The sequence below is a fragment of the Schistocerca nitens genome, chromosome 10 (genome assembly GCF_023898315.1).
Source record: "Schistocerca nitens isolate TAMUIC-IGC-003100 chromosome 10, iqSchNite1.1, whole genome shotgun sequence".
Classification (NCBI taxonomy): domain Eukaryota; kingdom Metazoa; phylum Arthropoda; class Insecta; order Orthoptera; family Acrididae; genus Schistocerca; species Schistocerca nitens.
The window spans coordinates 110,028,589-110,052,791 of record NC_064623.1 but is presented as its reverse complement, the minus strand read 5'-3'; the positions used below and the strand labels follow the sequence as shown (position 1 = coordinate 110,052,791).

General features: G+C 41.1%; 1 protein-coding gene across 1 annotated transcript in view; it reads left to right on the top strand.

The window, feature by feature from the left end:
- Nucleotides 1–24,203, top strand: part of LOC126210489 (sushi, von Willebrand factor type A, EGF and pentraxin domain-containing protein 1-like) — a 103,582-nt gene that overhangs the window by 50,589 nt on the left and 28,790 nt on the right. The window contains exons 5-7 of the mRNA XM_049939723.1: nt 15,911–16,132; nt 18,330–18,545; nt 23,568–23,777. Coding sequence (XP_049795680.1) covers nt 15,911–16,132; nt 18,330–18,545; nt 23,568–23,777 — 648 coding nt within the window. The remainder of the gene's footprint in view (nt 1–15,910; nt 16,133–18,329; nt 18,546–23,567; nt 23,778–24,203) is intronic.

Sequence of the window (24,203 nt, the reverse complement as noted above, 5' to 3'; positions counted from 1 at the left end):
AATGAGACACTTAAAGTAGTAAAGGAGTTTTGCTATTTAGGGAGTAAAATAACTGATGATGCTCGAAGTAGAGAGGATATAAAATGTAGACTGGCAATGGCAAGGAAAGCGTTTCTGAAGAAGAGAAATTTGTTAACATCGAGTATAGATTTAAGTGTCAGGAAGTCGTTTCTGAAAGTATTTGTATGGAGTGTAGCCATGTATGGAAGTGAAACATGGACGATAAATAGTTCAGACAAGAAGAGAATAGAAGCTTTCGAAATGTGGTGCTACAGAAGAATGCTGAAGATAAGGTGGGTAGATCACGTAACTAATGAGGAGGTATTGAATAGGATTGGGGAGAAGAGAAGTTTGTGGCACAACTTGACTAGAAGAAGGGATCGGTTGGTGGGACATGTTTTGAGGCATCAAGGGATCACAAATTTAGCATTGGAGGGCAGCTTGGAGGGTAAAAATCGTAGAGGGAGACCAAGAGATCAATACACTAAGCAGATTCAGAAGGATGTAGGTTGCAGTAGGTACTGGGAGATGAAGAAGCTTGCACAGGATAGAGTAGCATGGAGAGCTGCATCAAACCAGTCTCAGGACTGAAGACCACAACAACAACAACAACAACAACAGGAAAGTTACTACAAGTCAGAATGGATCAAAACTAAGGGAAATTGTAACATTTAATGAATCGAAAGTAAAAGATACCTGCTTTAACAAGAAAAACATTCACAAACTTGCATGATATGCTCGAGTTTACTGTTCATTAATACATTCTGTAATAATTAATCAAAAGTTATCTCCAAGCATAATAGACACTTGGGTATATAGAGATATATACAGACCACTACCTTGTAAAATCAAAATGCTGGCTATGTTCAAGATGAAAAAAGCAGTTGATAAAAAACAAAACTAAAAATGAAAATTCTTGTGTCATCTCGTTCCCACTGTAGAGTCTTGTACCTTGGGAAGCAAGGAGAGAATGTTGTTTGGTGGCTGGTATCCTCTTTCTACAACACAGCTGCACTGTATTGACAGGGTTCTTTATTTATCAGAATAGAAAGCTACATATCTTTACACTACTCCATGTGTTGTGGTACAAGCCCGATCTGTAAAAGTCCACATTAGCCTGACTGTAGATGAAGTACAAGTCCCACTATACGCACAACTCTGGTCGCTAGGTACTGTCTGACTGCAACTGCAACTGGGCTGTCTGTCTGTGACTGACTGGGCCCTCCGGTTCATGGCGCAGATCTAAATACTGGCAATCGAGAGGGCGTTGGCAGTGGGCAGTGTGTGGCATGCGAGTCTGTCTTTGGCCTTTCTCCTGATACGTGTGCTCGATTTGGTGCCTATGATTGAACCTTCGCTGACCAGTGTGCTGGCGACAGGTTACGCCAGTACACTCCTCCCCTCTGAAATGCCATGTCGTTGTCGTGTAGTGAGGCTGTGAACAACAGTGTGGAGGAATGTAGGACCGTGGACGTAGAGATGAGCTGGGAGCCGTAGATGTGGAGAACGGTGTACTCCCGACCGTACCTCGCCATTTGGTTTGCGATGCAACACGAATGTCCTCCAGAAAACTGATGCCAGGGCACACGTCCAGGCCTGAGGGCGCATCCTGGGCTGATGACGGCGATGGAGGGTCCAGGTCCGTTGAGTCGGCGAACGGAGACAGTGGGGATGAGGGGACATTGTCCATCTGCTCCTCCTGGGGTGCCTTGGTGGCTGAGTGGGCAGCTGCAAAGGCCGCACAGTCCCAAAAGGCCTGAACCTGGAGAAGGGAAACAGCAGAATCAGAGGCAAATGACACACACGAATTTGGTTCTGGTGGCGGCGCTGCAAACTATCGAGACTGCCAATCGAGTACATAAAAAAGCCAATGCATTCCTGGATTACGCCTCTTTCCCAGTGCCCACGGTTGCCAAAAACCCTGAAAGAACAAGATCGCACAGTGCAAAGCGATACTTGTGGACCATTGGCGGTGCCAGATGCCGCGGTGGGTGTGGCTGCGTCTGATGGCGGCGGCCGTGTAGAAGTTCTGCCAGTGATGCGTTGTCCGACGCAAGTACTTCTGGCAAACATGCTATGCATAATATGAAGAACAATGCTTGAATGGTGCTATGTGATGTGGTAGAAGCCATAGGCACTGCAAATGGGAACTTGATAAGAGTCTACCACTATGAGCCAACGATTGTTTCAAAATGGCCCTTCAAAGTCTATGTGCACTCGTTGCCATGGTGATTGAGTCTTAAGCCAAGCTAAGAATGTTTGTGACAGAGCAGATTGGTTCTCCGTGCACATGCGTCCCTGTGCCGTCACTCTGTAGGAATCAGCATGGGTTTCGAAAAAGATGGTCGTGTGAAACCCAGCTCGCACTATTCGTCCACAAGACTCAGAGGGCCATAGACACGGGTTCACAGGTAGATGCCGTGTTTCTTGACTTCCACAAGGCGTTCGATACAGTTCCCCACAGTCGTTTAATGAACAAAGTAAGAGCATATGGACTATCAGACCAATTGTGTGATTGAATTGAAGGGTTCCTAGATAACAGAACACAGCATGTCATTATCAATGGAGAGAAGTCTTCCGAAGTAATAGTGATTTCAGATGTGCCGCAGGGGAGTGTCGTAGGACCGTTGCTGTTCACAATATACATAAATGACCTTGTGGATAACATTGGAACTTCACTGAGGCTTTTTGTGGATGATGCTGTGGTATATCGAGAGGTTGTAACAATGGAAAATTGTACTGAAATGCAGGAGGATCTGCAACGAATTGACGCATGGTGCAGAGAATGCAATTGAATCTCAAAGTAGACAAGTGTAATGTGCTGCGAATACATAGAAAGATAGATCCCTTATCATTTAGCTACAAAATGGCAGGTCAGCAACTGGAAGCAGTTAATTCCATAAATTATCTGGGAGTACACATTAGGAGTGATTTAAAATGGAATGATCGTATAAAGTTGATCATTGGTAAAGCAGATGCCAGACTGAGATTCATTGGAAGAATTCTAAGGAAATGCAATCCAAAAACAAAGGAAGTAGGTTACAGTACGCTTGTTCGCCCACTCCTTGAATACTGCTCGGCAGTGTGGGATCCGTACCAGATAGGGTTGATAGAAGAGATAGGGAAGATCCAACAGAGAGCAGCGCGCTTCGTTACAGGATCATTTAGTAATCGTGAAAGCGTTACGGAGATGATAGATAAACTCCAGTGGAAGACTCTGCAGGAGAGATGCTCAGTAGCTCGGTACTGGCTTTTGTTAAAGTTTCGAGAACATACCTTCACCGAAGAGTCAAGCAGTATATTGCTCCCTCCTACGTATATCTCGCGAAGAGACCATGAGGATAAAATCGGAGAGATTAGAGCCCACACAGAAGCATACCGAGAATCCTTCTTTCCACGAACAATACGAGACTGGAATAGAAGGGAGAACCAATAGAGGTACTCACGGTACCCTCCGCCACACACCGTCAGGTGGCTTGCGGAATATGGATGTTGATGTAGAGTAGATGTAGATCCGTTCAGTGTGGGGGTCCATTCCCTGCCAAGTACAGTGCCAGCGTGCTAACTGTTTAGTGTGAACAATTCCCCAATGTCCTTGGTGGAACAATAGCAACATATCCTTTTGCAACACTTTGGGAACAAGCACACGTGATTGTCTACTGTCCATTTGAACTAGTCACACCCCATTCAACTGAAAGGTTATGCCGACGTGCAAAATATCGGCACACGACTGAGTTCTGGACACTGTTCAATCAATGAGGCCAAGATGTGCGAATGTAATGCAACAAAATCTTGAGATCTGGGTCTGCTTCCTTGGCCTGTGCTATTTTTCTGTAGTGCAAGGGAAAAGATTCCAGAAATACAGAGTCCTGCGCATAGATTTGGCAACAAGATGCAGCTGATGCATCAAAATCAGAGTCTGGGCCAATTGGAACTGAGATAGGGCGTCTGCATTGCCATGCTTTGCCATAGGTCTGTACACAATTTTATAGTGATAGTGTGAAAGCAACAAAGCTGAGCATTGCAATTTTTGAGCACTGCTTGTAGGAACCGGTTTTGATAGATGAAACAAGGACTGCAAACGCTTATGATCTGTCACTAAATAGAACTTGTGACGATACAAATATTGATGGAATTTTGTCACACCATACACAATAGCGAGAGCTTCTTTCTCAGTTTGAGAATAACTGCACTGAGTTTGAGTTAACAACTTTGAGCAAAAGCAACAGGTCTGTCTTGTGCGCCAATTCTGTGCGAAAGCACAGCGCCGATTCCTGAAGAAGAAGCACCTATTTGCAAAACTACTGGCTTGGCAGGATCAAAATGCACTAAACATCTGTCACTAAGCAAAGCATTTTTGAGTTTCTGAAACGCATCTTAACAATCTACATACCACACAAATGTACGTTTTTGTGACGCAAACGATGCAATGTAGACACGATCTGAGCAGCATTCAGTGTGAACCGAATGTAGTATGTCACCTTGCCTAGTACTGACTTGCGAAGAACAGGCAGGTCACAGATGGCAAGCAAATAGGATTGGAGGGGGTGCACACACTGATTATCACATGACCTAAGCACTGTAGTTCAGTTTGAAAAAAGTCACACTTTTCGAGATGACACGTGAGTCCTGCTTCTAACAACACTTGTAAAAGAGTACACAAATTGGCAATGTGTCTCTCTGGTGTACAAAGTGAGATGACAATATTGTCAAGATAGTTTGAACAAAATGGCTCTTCAGCAGTCAACTGTTCCAAATAATGTTGAAAAATGGTGGGTGGGGTAGCAATGCCGAAGGTCAGTACTTGAACAGTCCTAAGTGTGTATTTACAACAAACGCTTTCTGTGGTTCTTCATCCAATGGAATCTGCAAGTAGGCATCACACAAATCTATCTTTGAAAAGTAATGTCCTGCACAAAGCTTGTCCATGAGTTTCTCAGGGCAAGGTAACAGATAAGTGTCAACTAATGTTTGTGGGTTGTCTGTAGACTTGAAATCAACACAAATGAGAATACGACCAAAAGGCTTAGGCAACAAAACGAGAGGACTTGCCCATTGACTAGCTTGAATGGGAGCAATTACGGCATTATCTAGCAATTCTTTCAATTCACTGGCTACTTTGTCTTGTAAAGCAATTGGAATGGGACAAGCCCAGGAAAACTTAGGCTGTGCATTGTCTTTCAGTGTAACATGTGCTAAAAAGTTATTAGCTTTTCCCATTCCTTCTGAAAATAGTCCAGGAAGTTCCTTAAGCAAGCACTGTCTTTTGGTGCAAAAGCAGACGTGGAAAGTCCATTCTCGTGGATGCTAAGTCCAAACAAATCAAAGGCATCTAAATCGAATATGTTCTCACTGTCTCTTGATTTCAACAAAGTAAAATACACTGTCCTTGTGAGAGATTTGTAAGTTGCAGGCAAACTACACTGTCTAAGCACTGGAATTTCCTGGCTGTTGTAAGCAGTGATGTGCTTGCTATATTTAGAAAGGCGTGGTGAGCCTGACTGTTCATTTGTGGCTTGATTAAGTAAAATTACTGAGGCACCTGTGTCTAAACGTTCACACAACAGCCATCAGTTCGTAATGAGACAAATAGTTTGTTGGAACATCACTGCACAGCACCAGAACGAGGAGGAGGCGCAACCTTAATCTTACTTGTGTCAGCACCTGTTGTAGGTTTGGAAAACACAACGTTCACTGCATGTGCATGAGCCTGTTTTTTCTGAGAGCAGGGCAAAATTGGCGTTTTTGTGAAATTGCAAACAAACTGCTTGGACGTGGCCCTTTTTTTCCACACGCATAACACTTTGCATTACGTGATGGACAATGCTGTCTTTTATGACATGCGAAACATCCAGGGCAAGTCTTCAATAAATTAACTGGCCTATTTGCATGTCCACGTGGCCATCTGCGCAGCTGTGTACGCACTCGTTGTTGTGGCTGCTGGGGCGGTCACGAGCGAGGGGGCAACTCAACCCGACAAATCTGGGCCTGGTCAAACTTATTGGCCACTATGGCACCCGAATCATGTTGCTCTAACACTTGCAATGCTTGAGCAAGTGATGGATCAGAGTACTTCAGGGTCCGTTTTTGTATTCTGCTATCTGGGACATTGAATGTAATTGCATCACATACCATTAAATCATTGTAAAAATTCCACAACTACACTTAAATTTATACTTTCTAGTCATGCTTGTTAGTCCTGTATACCACTGACTGTACAGCTGTTCTGCCTTTTTCTGCAAGCAAAAAAACTGATATCTGGCTCCAGTTACTTGGACTTGTTGGTCATAATATTGAGTTGATGCAGCGATTACTTCGTCATAGCTGAGTTCATTGGGAGACACGGTTGGGAACAGTCTTTGTATTAACATGAACATTGGGGACCTGCAATCGGAAGGAAGTATTGTAGCTTTACAGTACCTTGAACTCGATGGACTTCACAATGTGCTTGGAACTGTGTCAGGTATTCAAGCCATTCCTCTTTGGAGTCGTTAAATTTCCAGAACGGTGTTATACTGGTCGGTGGCTCTTGTTGGGCTGATTTGTTGGTCTGTTGTGCAGTTGACGCAGCTTGTGCAGCCAGAAGTTGTTGTACCATCATCAGTAAGGCAGCAATTCGTTGGTTTTGAAACTGAAAAGCTTGTGTTAGATCCATCACATTGGCCATCTGTGACTGAGGCACTGGGGTAGGGGGTGGAGGAGGCAGGGCAGCCATGGTTTACACAAATATGTTATAGCAAAAAGCAAGCAAAGCCTCTAAAAAGAGAAATTTGATTAGTTCTGCAGCTCCCCTCCTGGAATACATGCAAGAACACAACAAAAAATTAGCAAACTGGTCACTGCTACAAGCTAAAACACAAGAGAAGAAAGCAAAATCTGCTTCTGCACCAAGTTATCCTCGTTGCCACTTTTGTATCGTCTCGTTACCACTGTAGAGTCTTGTACCTTGAGAAGCAAGGAGAGGATGATGTTTGGTGGCTGGTATCCTCTTTCTACAACACAGCTGCACTGTATTAACAGGGTTCTTTATTTATCAGAACAGAAATCTACTTATCTTTACACTAGTCCATGTGTTGTGGTACAAGCCCGTTCTGTAATAGTCCACACCACTACAGGTGAAGTAAAAGTCCCACCATATACACAACTCTGGTTGCTAGGTACTGACTGACTGCAACTGCGACTGACTCTGTCTGCAACTGAGCTGACTGTCTGCGACTGACCGGTCTCTCCATTTCACGGCGGCGATCTAAATATTGGTGGTCGAGAGGACATTGGCAGAGCATGGCTTGTGAGTGTGTCTTTGGCCTCTCTCCTGATAGGCACGCTTGATTCAGAGCCTATTATCAAACTTCTTGCAGTGTCTTTGCTGACTGGTGTGCTGGCGACAGCTTACACCAGTGCAGAAACAATTTAAACAAAAGATTAGGTTGCAAGAAGAGAGCTTGAGAATTCTGTAACGTGAGAGACTCAGACAGCTGCTCAGTGAAATAGTGAAGACATAAACGAAGAATGGTCTAGCATTAAAAACACAATAAAACAGATAGCAAGTGAAATGCTGGGTGTAAAACTTAGGCCCAGTCAGAAAAGAGATTTAAAAATATGAACTGAAGCGACACATGAATACATAAAAGATAAACAAAAAGCATACAATGAGTGCTTACAGAAGAAATGATTAGAAGCTAAAGAGCAGTACCATCGGAAAAGAAATGAAGGAAAAGCAGCACTAAGATCAGTACACAGTACATCGTAGAACACTTTTATTAACAGAGTCGAACAGGATATCCATGGGAGACAAGAAGTAGCATACAAATTAATGAAATGCCTAAACAAAGAAGAAGGATCATAGTGTGTAGACTTTCACGGCCGGCGTCTTCAGTAATTAAAACTTCCGGGCTAAGAGGCCGTGGTCCAATAGTAGAAATACTTCTCCCTGATGTTTCGTTGCCCGCAGCTGGCAACGAAACGTCAGGGAGAAGTATTTCTACTATTGGACCACGGCCTCTTAGCCCGGAAGTTTTAATTACTAAAGAAGAAGGAGATACTGTAAATCTAAATTTAATACAAGCACCTGACAGGATGACACATTATAAAGAACAGACACAATGCAGAAATCAGAGCAGCAGATAACAAATAACAACTGCAAGGAATAGACTACATCAAACTGACGGAAATGAAGATGGCAGAAAAAAGGCGTAGATATTGGGAGTAATAAAAATATTAACAAGATGTTAATCAAACAGTGGAAACTTTAGGCAGCAGCATCAACAATGTAGGAAAAGACAGATTACTACTTACCATAATGAAGACACGTCAAGCTGCAGACAGCCACAGTTAACAGAAAACTAACGTAAATCTCTCGGCCAGTCTTCATCAGTAGAGGAGAGACACACACGCACAGACCATTCACACACAGAAGCAAGCACACCTCACACACACACACACACACACACACACACACACACACACACACACACACACACAGTGATTGCCAGCTCCAGCACCTCTGGCCCGAGATGCTGGTGTTGGCAACCATGTCTGTGTGTGAGGTGTGCTTGGTGGTTTGTCTGTGTGTGATGAGTGCTTGGTCGTTTGTGTGAAAGGTCTGTGTCTCTCTTTTACTGATGAAGGCTGTGGCCGAAAGCTTTACGTAAGTGTCCTTTGTTTTCGCCTGCCTGCACCTTAACATGCCTTCTTTACAGTAAATAGCAATCTGTCTTTCTGCATGTTAGCAAGATGTTATTTGCTGATTATAAAGTCGTCATACAAGACAGAGAAGATGAATTACAAAGGGCATTGCGTAAACTAAATTAGATAAGTGCAATCTACAATCTTACTATATCTATAAATAAAACTAAAACCGTGGCCTCTTTAGTCTTTATCCAATATGAACAAAACTTGTCCTCAATAATAAACCAATAGAACAGGTATCCCATTTCAAGTATTTAGCATAACATATATAATCATGATATGGATGTACAAAAAAAAAACTAATACTTATCAGTGTGTATGTAAACAATAGGAACATTTAAAAGGAAAACAGGAAAAGAGAGAGACAATTGAAATTTTGTATTCATGGTAATTTGTACTTTATTATATGGGGCAGAAAGTGGGATGCTGAGAAGAAAGGTCTGTCGCAGTTAGAAGCATCAGAAATGAAATTTCGAAGATCTGTGAAAGGCTGCACAAGGGAAGACAAAATTAGAAATGAACTAATAGGGGAAGAATTAGGAATGCAACCGATAACACAAAAGGGAATCAACTACAAAGAAAAATGGAAAGAACATGTACTTTGTCTGTCACCACATAGGAAATAACAGGGCAAGAGTAGTGGGAGAAGACGAAGGATGAGATTTTGAGACCAGAATGGGCCCTGGGCCTAACGCTGGAGGGGCGGCAGAAGGAGAAGAAAAATATATAGCAGGTTTACTGGCTGATTGTACATCATTAGACACCGTTTACTTGTTACTGAGGTATGCATACAAGAAGGCAGATTGTGGCGCAACGTAGTGTGACGAGGGTCTGTATAGGACGTGACGATTCCCTGGCGCCTTAACACAAGTCCTATCATCCTGTCCCTTTTTTTGTCAATATTTTCCACATATTGCATTCTTCATCAGTTTGGTGGAGAACTACCTCATTCTTTATCTTACCAGTCCACATCTTCAAAGCATCAGTTCACAGACACCGATTTACTTCCATATGATGTTGTGCCTGTGTTTGATACTTCATTTGGCCAGGAATAATCTCATTGCCTGTGCAAGTCTATTTCTTTTATCCTCATCACTTTGTCCATTATGTATTATTTTTGTTTCTGTGATAGCAGAATTCCTTCACTTCATCTAGTATGTGTTAACTAATTTCAGTGTGCATATCTTATTTCTGCTACCCCTTATTACTTTAGTCCTTGTTTGGATTGCTCTCTGTCTGTATGCTGTGCTCCATATACTGTTCATTCTATTCAACAAGTTTCACAGTTTTTCCTCACTTTCACTGAGCACAGCAAGATCACTGGAAAATCTCACCATTGATACCTTTTCACTCTGAAATTTAATTCCATTCTGGAAACTCTACAAACGTTAATTCAAGGTAGCAGGAAGTTCAGGAATTTTTTATTGCTTGTAGCTATTGGCTAAGGATGTACTGGCGAACATTCTCCACAGCAATACACAAAGGATAACTTTTGACAACCTAATGCACTCATCACGTGGGACATATTTCTAATTGCAAAGTGAGCTAGATGTGGTATCTTTTGTGGTGGCTACACAATCTGAAGTGACGTGCCTACATCTCACAGTACATGCTTCTTGTTGTAATTTTTGAGTGCAGTGCTGTCCAGCGCCAGTTGTCAGCTGCGAAAACTGGTATTTGACTTCTCAGTTGGAAATCGGGAAGTGTTCCAGTGTTTTTGTAAATTCGTCTGCCCAAGGGAGTGAAATAGGGAATGAAAGATTTATGGAATTATTTTGTTTTGAAAGCATTTTCAAAGCTAAATCTATGAAAATTTGTGTTGTTAGAAAGTTTTTAAAAACATTTGTTTTATGGTTTTTGGAAATTCAATCCCTAAGCAGATGAAATAGGGGATACAAATTTTAAATTAAATATTTCCTTACATTAAAGAAAATTTAAAGCTGTTGTTGTTGTTGTTGTTGTTGTGGTGGTGGTGGTGGTGGTGGTGGTGGTCTTCAGCCCAGAGACTGGTTTGGTGCAGCTCTCCATGCTACTCTAACCTGTGCAAGCTTCATCATCACCAAGTAGCTACTGCAACCTACAGCCTTCTCAATCTACGTAGTGTATTCATCCCTTGGTCTCCCTCTACAATTTTTACCCTACACACTCCCTCCAGTACTAAATTGGTAATCCCTTGATGCCTCAGAACATGTCCTACCAACCTATCCCTTCCTCTAGTCAAGTTGTGCCATAAATTCCTCTTCTCCCCAGTTCTGTTCAGTACCTCCTCATTAGTTACATGATGAACCATATAATCTTCAGCATTCTTCTGTAGCACCACATTTCGAAAGCTTCTATTCTCTTCTTGTCTGAACTATTTATCGTCCATGTTTCACTTCCATATATGGCTACACTCCATGCAAATACTTTCAGAAAATACTTCCTGACACTTAAGTCAATACTCGATGTTAACAGATTTTTTTTCTTCAGAAAAGCTTTCCTTGCCATTGCCTGTCTACATTTTATATCCTCTCTACTTCGACCATCATCAGTTATTTTGCTCCCCAAATAGCAAAACTCATTTACTACTTTAAGCGTATCATTTCCTAATCTAATTCCCTCAGCATCACCCGATTTAATTTGACTACATTCCATTATCCTTGTTTTGCTCTTGTTGATGTTCATCCTATATCCTCCTTTCAACACACTGTCCATTCCGTTCAGCTGCTCTTCCAGGTCCTATGCTGTCTCTGACAGAATTGCAATGTCATCGGCGAACCTCAAAGTTTTTATTTCTTCTCCATGGATTTTAATTCCTACTCCAAATTTTTCTTTTGTTTCTTTTACTGTTTGCTCAATATACAGATTGAATAACACTGGCAATACGCTACTACCCTGTCTCACTCCCCTCCCAACCACTGCTTCTCTTTCATGCCCATCGACTCTTATAACTGCCATCTGGTTTTGGTACAAATTGTGACTAGCCTTTCGCTCCCTGTATTTGACCCCTGCCCCTTCAGAATTTGAAAGAGAGTATTCCAGTCAACATTGTCAAAAGCTTTCTCTAAGTTTTCAAATGCTAGAAACGTATGTTTGCCTTTCCTTAATCTATCTTCTAAGATAAGTTGTTTGGTCAGAATTGCCTCACGTGTTCCAACATTTGTACAAAATCCAAACTGATCTTCCCCTAGTCGGCTTCTACCAGTTTTTCCATTCGTGTGTAAAGAATTCATGTTAATATTATGCAGCCATGACATATTAAACTGACCTCATTCTATTCAACAAGTTTCACAGTTATTCCTCACTTTCACTGAGCACAGCAAGATCATTGGAAAATCTCACCATTGATACCTTTTCACTCTGAAATTTAATTCCATTCTTGAAACTCTACAAACATTAATTCAAGGTAGCATGAAGTTCAGGAATTTTTTATTGCTTGTAGCTATTGGTAATTTTTACATTTGTCAACGCCTGCTTTCTTTGGTATTGGAATTATTATATTCTTCTTGATGTCTGAGGGTATTTAACCTGTCTCATACTTCTTGCCCACCAGATGATAGAGTTGTGTCAGGCTGGCTTTCCCAAGGCTATCTGTAGTTCTAATGGAATGTTGTCTACTCCCGGGGCCTTGTATCAACTTAGGTCTCTGTCAAATTTTTCGCACAGTAGCATATCTCCCATCTCATCTTCATCTACGTCCTCTTCCATTTCCATAATATTGCCCTCGAGTACATCACCCTTGTATAGACCCTCTATATACTCCTTCCATTTTTCTACTTTCCTTTCCTTGCTTAGAATAGGTTTTCCATATGAGCTCTATATTTTCATACAGGTGGTTCTCTTTTCTCTGAAGGTCTTTAATTTTCCTGTAAGCAGTATCTATCTTACCCCTATAGATATATGCTTCTACATCCTTACATTTGCCCTTTAGCCATCCCTGCTTAGCCGTTTTGCACTTCCTGTCAATTTCATTTTTGAGACATTTGTATTTCTTTTCGCCTGCTTCATTTACTGCATTTTTATATTTTCTCCTTTCATCAGTTAAATTCAATATCTCTTCTGTTACCCAAGGATTTCTACTAGCCCTCATCTTTTTACCTACTTGATCCTCTGCTGCCTTCACTATTTCATCTCTGAAAGTTACCCATTCTTCTTCTACTGTATTTCTTTCCCCCGTTCTTGTCAATCGTACCCTAATGCTCTCTCTGGAACTGTCTTCAACATCTGGTTCTTTCAGTGTATCCAGGTTCCATCTCCTTAAATTCCCACCTTTTTGTAGTTTCTTCAGTTTTAATCTGTAGTTCATAACCATTAAATTGTGGTCAGAGTCCACATCTGCCCCTGGAAATGTCTTACAATTTCAAACCTGGTTTCTAAATCTCTTGTCATACCATTATATTTAATCTATCTGAAACCTTCCAGTGTCTCCAGGCCTCTTCCACGTATACGACCTTCTGTCGTGATTCTTAAAACAAGTGTTAGCTATGATTAAGTTATGCTCTGTGCAAAATTCTACTAGGCGGCTTCCTCTTTCATTCCTTACCCCCCTCCCCAGTCTGGTTCTTTCAGTGTATCCAGGTTCCATCTCCTTAAATTCCCACCTTTTTGTAGTTTCTTCAGTTTTAATCTGTAGTTCATAACCATTAAATTGTGGTCAGAGTCCACATCTGCCCCTGGAAATGTCTTACAATTTCAAACCTGGTTTCTAAATCTCTTGTCATACCATTATATTTAATCTATCTGAAACCTTCCAGTGTCTCCAGGCCTCTTCCACGTATACGACCTTCTGTCGTGATTCTTAAAACAAGTGTTAGCTATGATTAAGTTATGCTCTGTGCAAAATTCTACTAGGCGGCTTCCTCTTTCATTCCTTACCCCCCTCCCCAGTCATATTCTACTACTACTTCTCCTTCTCTTCCTTTTCCTACTGTTGAACTCCAGTCTCCTGTGACTACCAAATTTTTGTTTCCCTTCACTATCTGAGTAATTTCTTTTATCGCATCATACATTTCTTCAGTTTCATCATCATCTGTGGAGCTATTTGGCATATAAACTTGTACTACTGTGGAAGGTGTGGGTTTTGTGTCTATCTTGGATACAATAATGCATTCACTATGGTTTTCATACTAGCTTACTTGCACTCCTTTTTTTTTTTATTCATTATTAAACCTACTCCTGCATTACCCCTATTTGATTTTGTGTTTACAATCCTGTATTCACCTGACCAGAAATCTTGTTCCTCCTGCCACTGAACTTCACTAATTCCCACTATATCTAACTTTAACTTATCCATTTCCCTTATTAAATTTTCCAACCTACCTACTTGATTAACGGATCTGACATTCCACACTCTGATCTGTAGAATGCCAGTTTTCTTTCTGCTGATAACGACATCTTCCTGGGTAGTTCCTGCTCGAAGATCTGAATGGGGGACTATTTTACCCAAGAGGACGCTATCATCATTTAACCAATCAGTAAAGCTGCATGCCCTCAGGAAAAATTATAGTTGTTGTTTCCCCTTGCTTTCAGCCATTCACAGTACCAGCACAGCAAGGCCGTTTTGGTTAATTTTACAAGGCCAGATCAGTCAATCATTCAGACTGTGGCCCCTGCAACTACTGAAAAGGCTGCTGCCTCTCTTCAGGAACCACATGTTTGTCTGGCCTCTCAATAGATACCCCTCCATTGTGGTTGCACCTACGCTGTGGCTATCTGTATCGCTGAAGCACGCAAGCCTCTCCACCAGTGGCAAGGTCCATGGTTCATGGGAGGGGGGGGGGGGATTTAACGCTAAATCTATGAAAATCTGTATTTCACTTCGGGGTTATATGTAAAGAATTATGTATTAGGAGATAAGAGTTTCTACAGAAATATCACCACAAGAATGCAAAAGACATTGGACTACAGGTACCAAAGTCATTTTCGGTCAGAAGTACTTTTGGAAAAGACCATGCTTGTATGGCCTTAATTATCATGAAAGTTTTAGAAGGTGTTGCAGTTTGTGAACAACCAAAAAACCTGAGCAGAACCATACAGTCTTATGTGAGTGAAACAGCAGGTGCTAACCTAATAGAATACATTCAAACTGTTTTGTCTAAAGTCAGTTTGCTCATGCAGAATATCCATATTCTAGATGTTGTATTGACTGCTGTCTTTCGGAAGTTATGTACTTCATCACATAGACTTGAAGATTTTGATTTGTTTCCTAGTTTTGTTCAAATGGAAGAGGAGATGTTTTTGAAGGTTCTTACTCTGCTTGAAAAGGATATTTATCAGCAAGATATTAACATGGGGCAGTCTGTAAAACCTGCAGCGAATACATTAATTAAATAAATACATTGACTGTGGAAGATAATACTTCCATTACATTAATAAGATAGTTCCAGAATAATTTGGAAACAAAAGGTCAAAAAACAGATTGGAAATAGCTACAAGCGAACCTGCTACATTTCTCTTTATATTTGATGCTGTCAAGTAGACTAAATCTTTGGTATGAAAGTAGTGCCTAAGTTATATGGTGTAAAATGGGTGTAACTACAAATGTAGTAATTTGGTATTTAACTATTCAAATTGTACCAAAAGCAATGCGATTTTGACAAGTCATAGTTTCCTTTATTATAACAAATTAAACATAAAACAAAGCACTTTTGAGAGGTGCTTGAAACAGCATCTATTTATGCCACATATGCTGTAAGTCTTCAAATACGGAATTTGAGATGACTTACTGCAGTATAGTGACTCCTAAGTTCTTTTTGTAACATAAAACTGATGCTACATCTCATTCGCCACATTCCTCTCCACTAGGCAAAAATCTGACATGGCAGATTCTTTCTTTCACACTTTGCGAGGTAGTGACACGTGGAATTCCACACTGTGATGTCACCAGCTCCTCGTCCATGAATGTTTTCACATCTCGTGAAAACATACCTTAATGAATGGCTGTAAGTAAATTGGTCGTGGTTGGAAAATGTGGACAAAAGCAGACTTTCACTAAACCTGCTCATCGTAAGCAATCCAAGAACATGTGCAGACTTCAGGGATTTAGCTATATTAAAACTGCTATTTTGTGCCGCTATTTGCAATTGCAAATATATAGCACATGTATAATGTAAGAAAGAAAAGGATTTTCCACAGATACAATAGTGTAGGTCCGTGTCAATGTGGCAGTACCTTTTACTGTGTAGTTTCTACCGACATCTGTGTCTGTGCAGACCTCCGCTTATCGTGCCCATTCCTTTTGCAGATGTTGCACCCGAGCTGCCACTGCCGGTCTGCCCGCCGGCCCCAACTCTGCACCACACACAGGTGTCCGTTCTAGACGGGCCACAGACGGCCAACAATGCGGGTTCGGGTGCTCGGCTGGAGGTGAGGTGCCGCGAAGGCTACCGGGATCCCGCCGCACCCTGCGTGCCAGCCGTGCTGTACTGTGAGCAGGGTTCCTGGGTGGGCTCACTGCCGATCTGCGGTGAGTGTCGAGGTGTCGAGCAGGAGCAGTCTGGTGCTATTGTGTGGAAATCTTGTAACTCTGTGCGTCTCATAACTTCTGGATCTCATAACCTTTCTATTAACCCTTGAGCGTGTTCTCCTGTATCACAAATAACAAGCTAGGTGAGAAAAAAGTTTATGATCTGAGCAAGAAGATAACCCAGATTCTGAGCTAGCAGCACAATCTCACAATGGGGCAGTTATGCATGAGATAATTAGTAAGCAAATAAGTGGTGGTGGGGATCTGTTGCAACTGCTCTGTTTAATGCTTGTGGTGTGAGGTAACTCTTGTGTGTGGCAACCAAGTGATACAGTAAACATTTATTTTATTATTGTTTAATTAAACAGTTATTTATGTTATCTGATGTTAGTTTTGTTTATTGTTGTTTAATTAACTAAGGTTAAACTGTAATTTTGTTCATACATGTTTACCTAGGTAACATAAAGACACCAATTCTTTAGATGTGTACACAGTGCCCAGTCGTGTTATGAAAAATGGCGCGCCCACTCGTGAGCTAAGAAAGAGACATTTAGTTACGTAGGGCTGTAGGTCACATTGAATATTTGTTGGGCACTGTGCCTTCAAGCCAATGGGTATTTTGGTCAAGGACTTGATATTCACAGACATTGTACAGCTGGACTGATATTTACTAACAGATGGGCTCATTTTGGGACAAACCCATTATCAACAGTCACACATGAAAATGTGTAGAATTAACAGTGCTTACATAAGAACCTCGAGTGTAACTTTACACAGAAGGAGAATGTGGCTTTTAAACTAATGAGATGATACTGAATCAGACTGATGCAAAAAGAAATTTATGACACAACCTGACTAAAAGAAAAGACAGGTTGTTAGGACTCATCTTGAGGCACCAAGAAATCATTGGTGTAGTAATGGAGGAGCGAACGATGTGGCAAAAATTGCATAGGGAAACCAAGGCTCTACTACCGTAAACAGGTTGAAGCGAATGTAGGTTCCAGTTGCTACACAGATGTGACGAAGATTAAACACAATAGAATAGCATTGAGAGTGTTCTATGCTTGTAGTCTACCTTTCATACTGTCTTAAAGCGTGTTATGTATGCTGTAGATTATTTGGCCCACTGATAGGCATTCTATTGTCTTACAAATCCTAGATCATTATGAGATGTCACTTGAATGAATAATAAATAAGTAAATAGACCAGCCATTCTTCAGACTGAAGATCACAACAACAACAACACACATCAGGGTACAAATATTTCTTGAATATCATACACCAAAAACCAGAAAAATTGCCATATAATTAACAGCACGTGCATGTTCATTAAGTCATGCTTTACATAAGCTAAAGAAATTCAGACATTAAATATGTGGCAGATTGTCTGATTTTTCTGTGTATGAGAATTGATTAACACTTGGTGTCATGATGTCTGTATGTGTTGTTGTTGTTGTGGTGGTGGTTCCATTTCAGTCCAAAAATTAGTTTGGTGCAGCCCTCCACACTGCTTTATCCGGTGCAAGCTTTCTCATTTCTGCACAACTACCGCATGCTTGTGTGGCCCCTATAACCAAATGGCAACCGGCAGTCAATTTGACAACACTGTAGCGAGACGTATCAGGCGCCAGCTAACAAGTAATTTTAATCAGACTGTATTTGCAAAAGTACAAGTTTCTCTCAGCTGTGGTGCTCAAACAAAACTGGTATGCGATTTCATAATTACAACAGGAACTGACAACGGTGCCGCCTTGCGTACAGTGAAGTGAGAGATTTCAAAGTGATCCGATCTTCAAACTTATTTTGTATCCAAATGGTACATTCCAAGACACGGGTTCTTTACCAAACCGTCAACTATTAAATTCCCTCAGACACCTCTAGAAGCCTGAATATCAGTTGTGGAGCACCCCATGTACAAATGTGTCGGCTTGCCAAATTTCTTCAACCACAGATCACACAGTTAAATTAATGTACGTTATTAAGCAATAGATTAACTTAGAATTAAAAACTATTTTAAAATGCTATTGTGTTCAGTTTTGGAAAAATTTCTAACTTTATAACATGCAAGTTCACGTACTTTTAGTTGTTGGTGGTCTATAAGTAGTGTGATTATTCTTACTGGAGGATGTTTTCTGTCTAAAGCATTCATTCATCAAGCTGAAAGAGACAGACATTCAAATTTGCTTCTCTTTTACAGAACCAGTTTCAGACTGTCCACCACCACCGTATGTGCAACACGGCACTCTGACACCACTGCCACCGAGAGAATCGTCATATCCTGTGGGATCGTCTGTTAGCTACAGCTGTGCCACCGGTTATTTTCTTGAAGGCGAAAGAACTTTGACCTGTGCTGCTACTGGCTGTTGGGAACCGGCCACACTGCCTTCCTGCAAACTTGAGGAACAGCTTTACGGTACGTAGCAAAGGGGGGAAAAAGAGAGAGAGAGAGAGAGATAATATCAATAAAATGTATTACATATGCAGCATAGTATAATGATAATGGTAATAATAATAATAACAATAACAATAATAATAAATATCTGTCACTATTCTGACCCAGCCTTGTCTTTTGTGGATGCTGTCTTCCACTCCTTTTACCCCCTTGTCATTCGGTCTTGTGCCCTCCATCTTCATCTAGTGCCTCTTCCTAGGCATACTTGTCTCATCCATTCTCTTTTTATCTTTCTTACTCAATCTTTCCTTGTAAGATTTCCTCAAATGTTACTTCCCCAGTACTTTTAATTTCTCATTGTTCCATTTTTGTTAGTCCTTTTTGACTTCTCAAAATCTTCATTTCACTTGCCCACACACCTTAGTTTTTCCTGTTTTCTTCATGATCCAGGTTTCTGCAGCATGCAACGCGACTGTTATGTAACACATTTGTTATATCGCCTTCTAATTTTTATTGGGAGAATTCTTTCTCCCATATCATTCCTCTCACACATCTCATACAGATGTCAGTTTGCCTTGCACATTCCCTTTTCTCTTTGTCATGTCTTTCATTTTCCTGCATTACACTCCCCACATACTTGAAGCTTTGCCCACCCACTGTCTCATTTTATGACAGGATCCATCCTTTTATCTTATTGTGACCACTGTTTCACTTTCCTGTGCATTAAATCGAGCAAAATTTGTGATTAGATTCAGGGCTAAATATTTTAAAGTGGTGCAGAGATTGACGACTTGCTTTAAATGTTCCAAAATGAAAAATTGTGCACTTCACAAAATGGCAAAACATGGTGTTGTATGACTTACATCAGTGAATCACAGTTGGAATAGGTTGACTCGTACCTGGGTGTAGCACTTTGTAGGGGTAGGAAAGGGAACGATTGCATTGACTCAGTTGTAGGTAGAGCAGGTTGCAGTCTTCAGTTTATTGGGGGAATACTTGGGAAATGCAATCAGTCTGCAAAGGAGATTGCTTACGAATCACTTGTGCAACCCATCCTAGAATATTGCTCAAGTGTGTGAAACCCATACCAGGTAGGAATAACAGGAGATAATGAATTTATACAGAGAAGGGCAGCACGAATTGTGACAGGTTTGTCTTACCTGTTGGAGAGTGGCATGAAGATGCTAAAGAAACTGAATGGGCAGACACTTTAAGATACACACAACCTATCCCAGGAAAGCCCATTACAAAGTTTCATGGGAATATACTACTAGCCTCCAGTAGAGTTTTCATGGGGATGGTAAGGACAAGATTAGATTGTTTACAGCACGTACAGAGACATTTAAACTGTAAATCTTCCCACACTCTGTACAGAATGGGACACAGCCCTTATACCTGGTACAGGGGGATGTACCCTCTGCCATGTGCTTCAATAGTCTGCAGAGTGTGGATGTAGCTATAGAAATTCTAGGCCATATTCCTCAGTGGCTCACAAGGAGAGGCACCCAGTGGTGGGATTGACTTTTTGAAATTTGCTGTATAGTGATGTAGGTTAAGGACTCAGATATCACACCATGCAGCCATTCACCTTGGTGGACCCCTTTTTGTGAGTAATTGACAAAAAAAATTTGGAATTTCACATGATGTTCTACAGCTGTGAAAAAGTAATATTCAGTAGATCAGTTGCACAGCATAATGGCTAAGCTTCTATGCAAAAGGTTAACAGTTCAAATCTCATTAGATGGTATCTCAGTTCGTATTTTTAAATCATTTTCAAAATGACTAGTCATTATTTTCTTTCAATTAACTAAATTAAACATAACTTTATTATTTCAATTCCTTTTTAGGTACATTGTTTTAATCACCATTAACTTTTTCAATTGCTCTGTTTTTTTGTTTTTCTTCTTGTTCAGGAATACAGAAATACAGGTCACTGAGGAATGAAATAAATAGGAAGTACAAGAAAGCTAAGATGAAATGGCTGCATGAAAAATGTCAAGAAATCAAGAAAGAAATGATTGTTGAAAGGACTGATTCAGCATATAGGACAGCCAAAACAACCTTCGGTGAAGTTAAAAGCAAGGGTGGCAGCATTAAGAATGCAACAGGAATTCCACTGTTAAAAACAGATGAGAGAGTGGATAGGTGGGAAGAGTATATTGAAGGCCTCTGAGGTGGAAGATTTGTCTGATGTGATAGAAGAAGAAAGTGGAGTCGATTTAGAAGAGATGAGAGATCCAGTATTAGAATCAGAATTTAAAAGAGCTTTGGAGGCCTTATGATCAAATAAGGCAGAAGGGATAGACAACATTCCATCAGAATTTCTAAAATCATTGGGGGAAGTGGCAACAGAACAACTATTCACATTGACATGTGGAATAATCAGGTCTACTGCCAGATGTTTGTGTCGCTCTGGCACAATATTTCAGCCATGTAACTCGTTGCCTTCTTCAGGTGCGACCTGAGACGGTCTCAGGTCACACCTGAAGAAGGCAACGAGTTAAGTGGCCGAAATATTGTGCCAGAGCGACACAAACATCTGGCAGTAACCCGATTATTCCACATGTCAAGATCTCGCTGGAAAAGCCTGAAGAATTACAACTATTCACATTGTTGTGTAGAACATAAAAGTCTGGTGACATACCATCAGACTGTTGGGAAAATATCATCCACACAATGCCGAAGACTGCAAGAGCCGACAAGACACATTCACGGGATTTGTTGACCTGAAAAAGTGTTTAGCAATGTAAAATTGTGCAGAATGTTTGAAATTCTGAGAATAATAGGGATAAGCTACAGGGGGAGATGGGTAATATACAATATGTACTAGAGCCAAGAGGGAATAATAATAGTGGATGACCAGGAATGAAGTGCTCAGATTAAAAAGGGTATAAGACAGGGATGTAGTCTTTTGCCCGTACTATGCAATCTGTACACCAAAGAAGCAATGATGGAAATAAAGGAAAGGTTCAGGAGTGGAATTAAAATTCAAGGTGAAAGGATATCAGTTGTAACATTAGTTGATGACATTGCTATCCTGAGTGAATGTGAAGAAGAATCATTACAAGATCTCCTGAACGTAATTGATAGTTTAATCAGTGCAGAATATGGATTGAGAGTAAATAAAAGAAAGACAAAAGTAATGAGAAGTGGCAGAAGCAAGAAACTTAGCATCAGGATTGACAGTCATGAAGCAGATGAAGTAAAGGAATTCTACAACCTAAGCAGCAAAATAACCAGTGGTGGAACATGGAGGACATCAAAAGCAGTTTAGCACTGGCAAAAAGGACATTCCTGGCAAGAGAAGTCTACTAGTATCAAACATAGACCTTAATTTGAGGAAAAAATTTCTCTGAGTTTGTGCGTTTGGAACACAGAATGGCGGTGAAACATGGACTGTGGGAAAACCGGAAGAGAAGAGAATCAAGGCATTTGAGATGTACTACAGACGAATCTTGAAAATTAGCTTTGAGGAGGTTCTGCGCAGAATCGGAGAAGAAAGGAGTATGTGGAAACCACTGACAAGGAGAAGGGAAGGGGTGATAGGACATCTGTTAAGACATCAGGGAATGAGTTCCATGGTACCAGAGGGAGCTGTAGAGGGTAAAACGGCAAAAACTGTAGAGGAAGACAGAGACTGCAATAAATCCAGCAAATAATTGAGGGTGTAGGTTGCAAGTGCTACTCTAATATGAAGAGATTGGCACACAAGAGAAATTTGGGGTGAGCCGCATCAAACCAGCCAGAAGATTGATGACTCAAAAAGGATGCTAAATCCACTCATCATGCTTTCTTTCTTCTAAGATCAATTATCTGCAGTTAAAAAATAATCCTTTTATTCTCCTCTGTCAAAGGGTTCCATGTCACATAAATATTGCAATGAAGGTTCTCACTGTAGCCAAAAGGATCTGTCTGTGTAGTGAAATGGGTTGTTATTGTTGTGTTTGTTGTTGTTGTTACTGTTGCTGTAGTAAGTTGCTGCATGCAAACAATAATATTGCAGTTTTATTTCTGTTTTTCAGTCAAAAGCTCTTACTTCCTGAAATTTCATAACTTTATTTTTCAACTGTCACTGGCGTTGAATATGAATCCTGTGCTGCAACTCAGTGTTCAGTTTGGCACCAGCTGTATGTTTCATCTTTATGTACGACAGGTAATGGTTGTGAACCATTTGAGAACCGACTTGCATCATTTTACAGTTTGGTGGTACTGTATTTCTGTACACTTGACATAGCTATGTAACTGAACTTTATTCTGTCACATTTGCTCAGCGTCATTGATTAATGGTGTATTTCTGGGTGTGTAGCCAAGTTGTTTCCATTATATGCAAAATATTTTGACAGTGATCCAGTTGTCTTCTTGAGTTGTCATCAGCCGTGTTAAGAGTCCTTTTGCCTGGACTCCAGACTGAAGCGTTGCCAGTTTCGTACCACTCTTACTGCCTGCTAAATGTTTTAATGCTCGTTTTTCAGAGCCTGCTCTGTTACCCCTTAAAACATGTATTCTCTTCGCGTTTTCCAGCTCTCTTGGATGAGATGGCTACTGAGACCTTAACATACTGAGCGTCGGACCTCATGTCTAGTTTAAATTGAGATCTCAGTTACGGTTGAACAAGTCTTCCCACATCTTTATTTTTGTAGACTACCTTATTACGCTCTCCCTGAAAATCGGCACTTGCACTGCAATACTGCTCTTGTTTTTCATTTCACGAATACACTCGAGGTAGTGTGCTCGGCAATAGCTGAAATGCTGGGTTACATTAATCAGTGTGTCTCCGATGTTCGTCACAGCTCTCCTCCATCTGACATTCTGTTGGAATGTCAGAAAACCTAATAAACGGGGGCTGAGGTTGTAATTTGGGCAGCGAGTGTAAATAATGGTACAGGTCACAGCAACTGATAAAGACGCTCCATTCAGTCATGAAAATATTGTGCGTAAAAATGGAATCCACAAGTAAGCCACACACCCGAAAGTACGGCATCAAGTCGTAATGGATAATGTACCACGGTGCTGGTGTACAAGCAGTTCCCTTCTTCATTGCAGCACTTGCCGGCTGCCCGCCTCCACCGCTCGTGGAGCACAGCACGATGTCCTCGCCGACATCGGAGACTTCGTACCCCGTGGGGTCGTCGGTGAGCTACAGCTGCTTCCAGGGCTACGTGCTGGAGGGGGAGCACATCATCACCTGCAATCCCTCCGGCCTCTGGGAGCCTTCCCCATTGCCGACGTGCAGAGCTGATCCACAACCTTACGGTATGTAACCGTAAATACCTGCTCTGCCCCTTCTGTCATCCTGTTTCTCTTTGATGCATCAATAAGGTACTCTCATCATTTTGCTGTTGTTTGTGCATCACTAGACCCATTTGCATGTCAGAAATGAGCACGTTAACTCTGATCACCCTAGTCCTTCTCTTTCTATGTATTGTATACTGACTCTCCTTATACATTCATTCATTCATTCACACATCATGTTTCATCAAGCCCATCATGGCTGCAGAACTTAAAGGGTGTAGAACAAGTCGAGCTGTACATTAACATGCAGGAGCCACCACTGCTGGATACTTCTGTAAAGTACTCTAACAACAAATTGTGACTAGTACTGACCTACTCACACTGATAATGATGGTAATTACTTCTGTATTACTTTATAAGTGCATGTTAGCAAATATCGGCAACTTT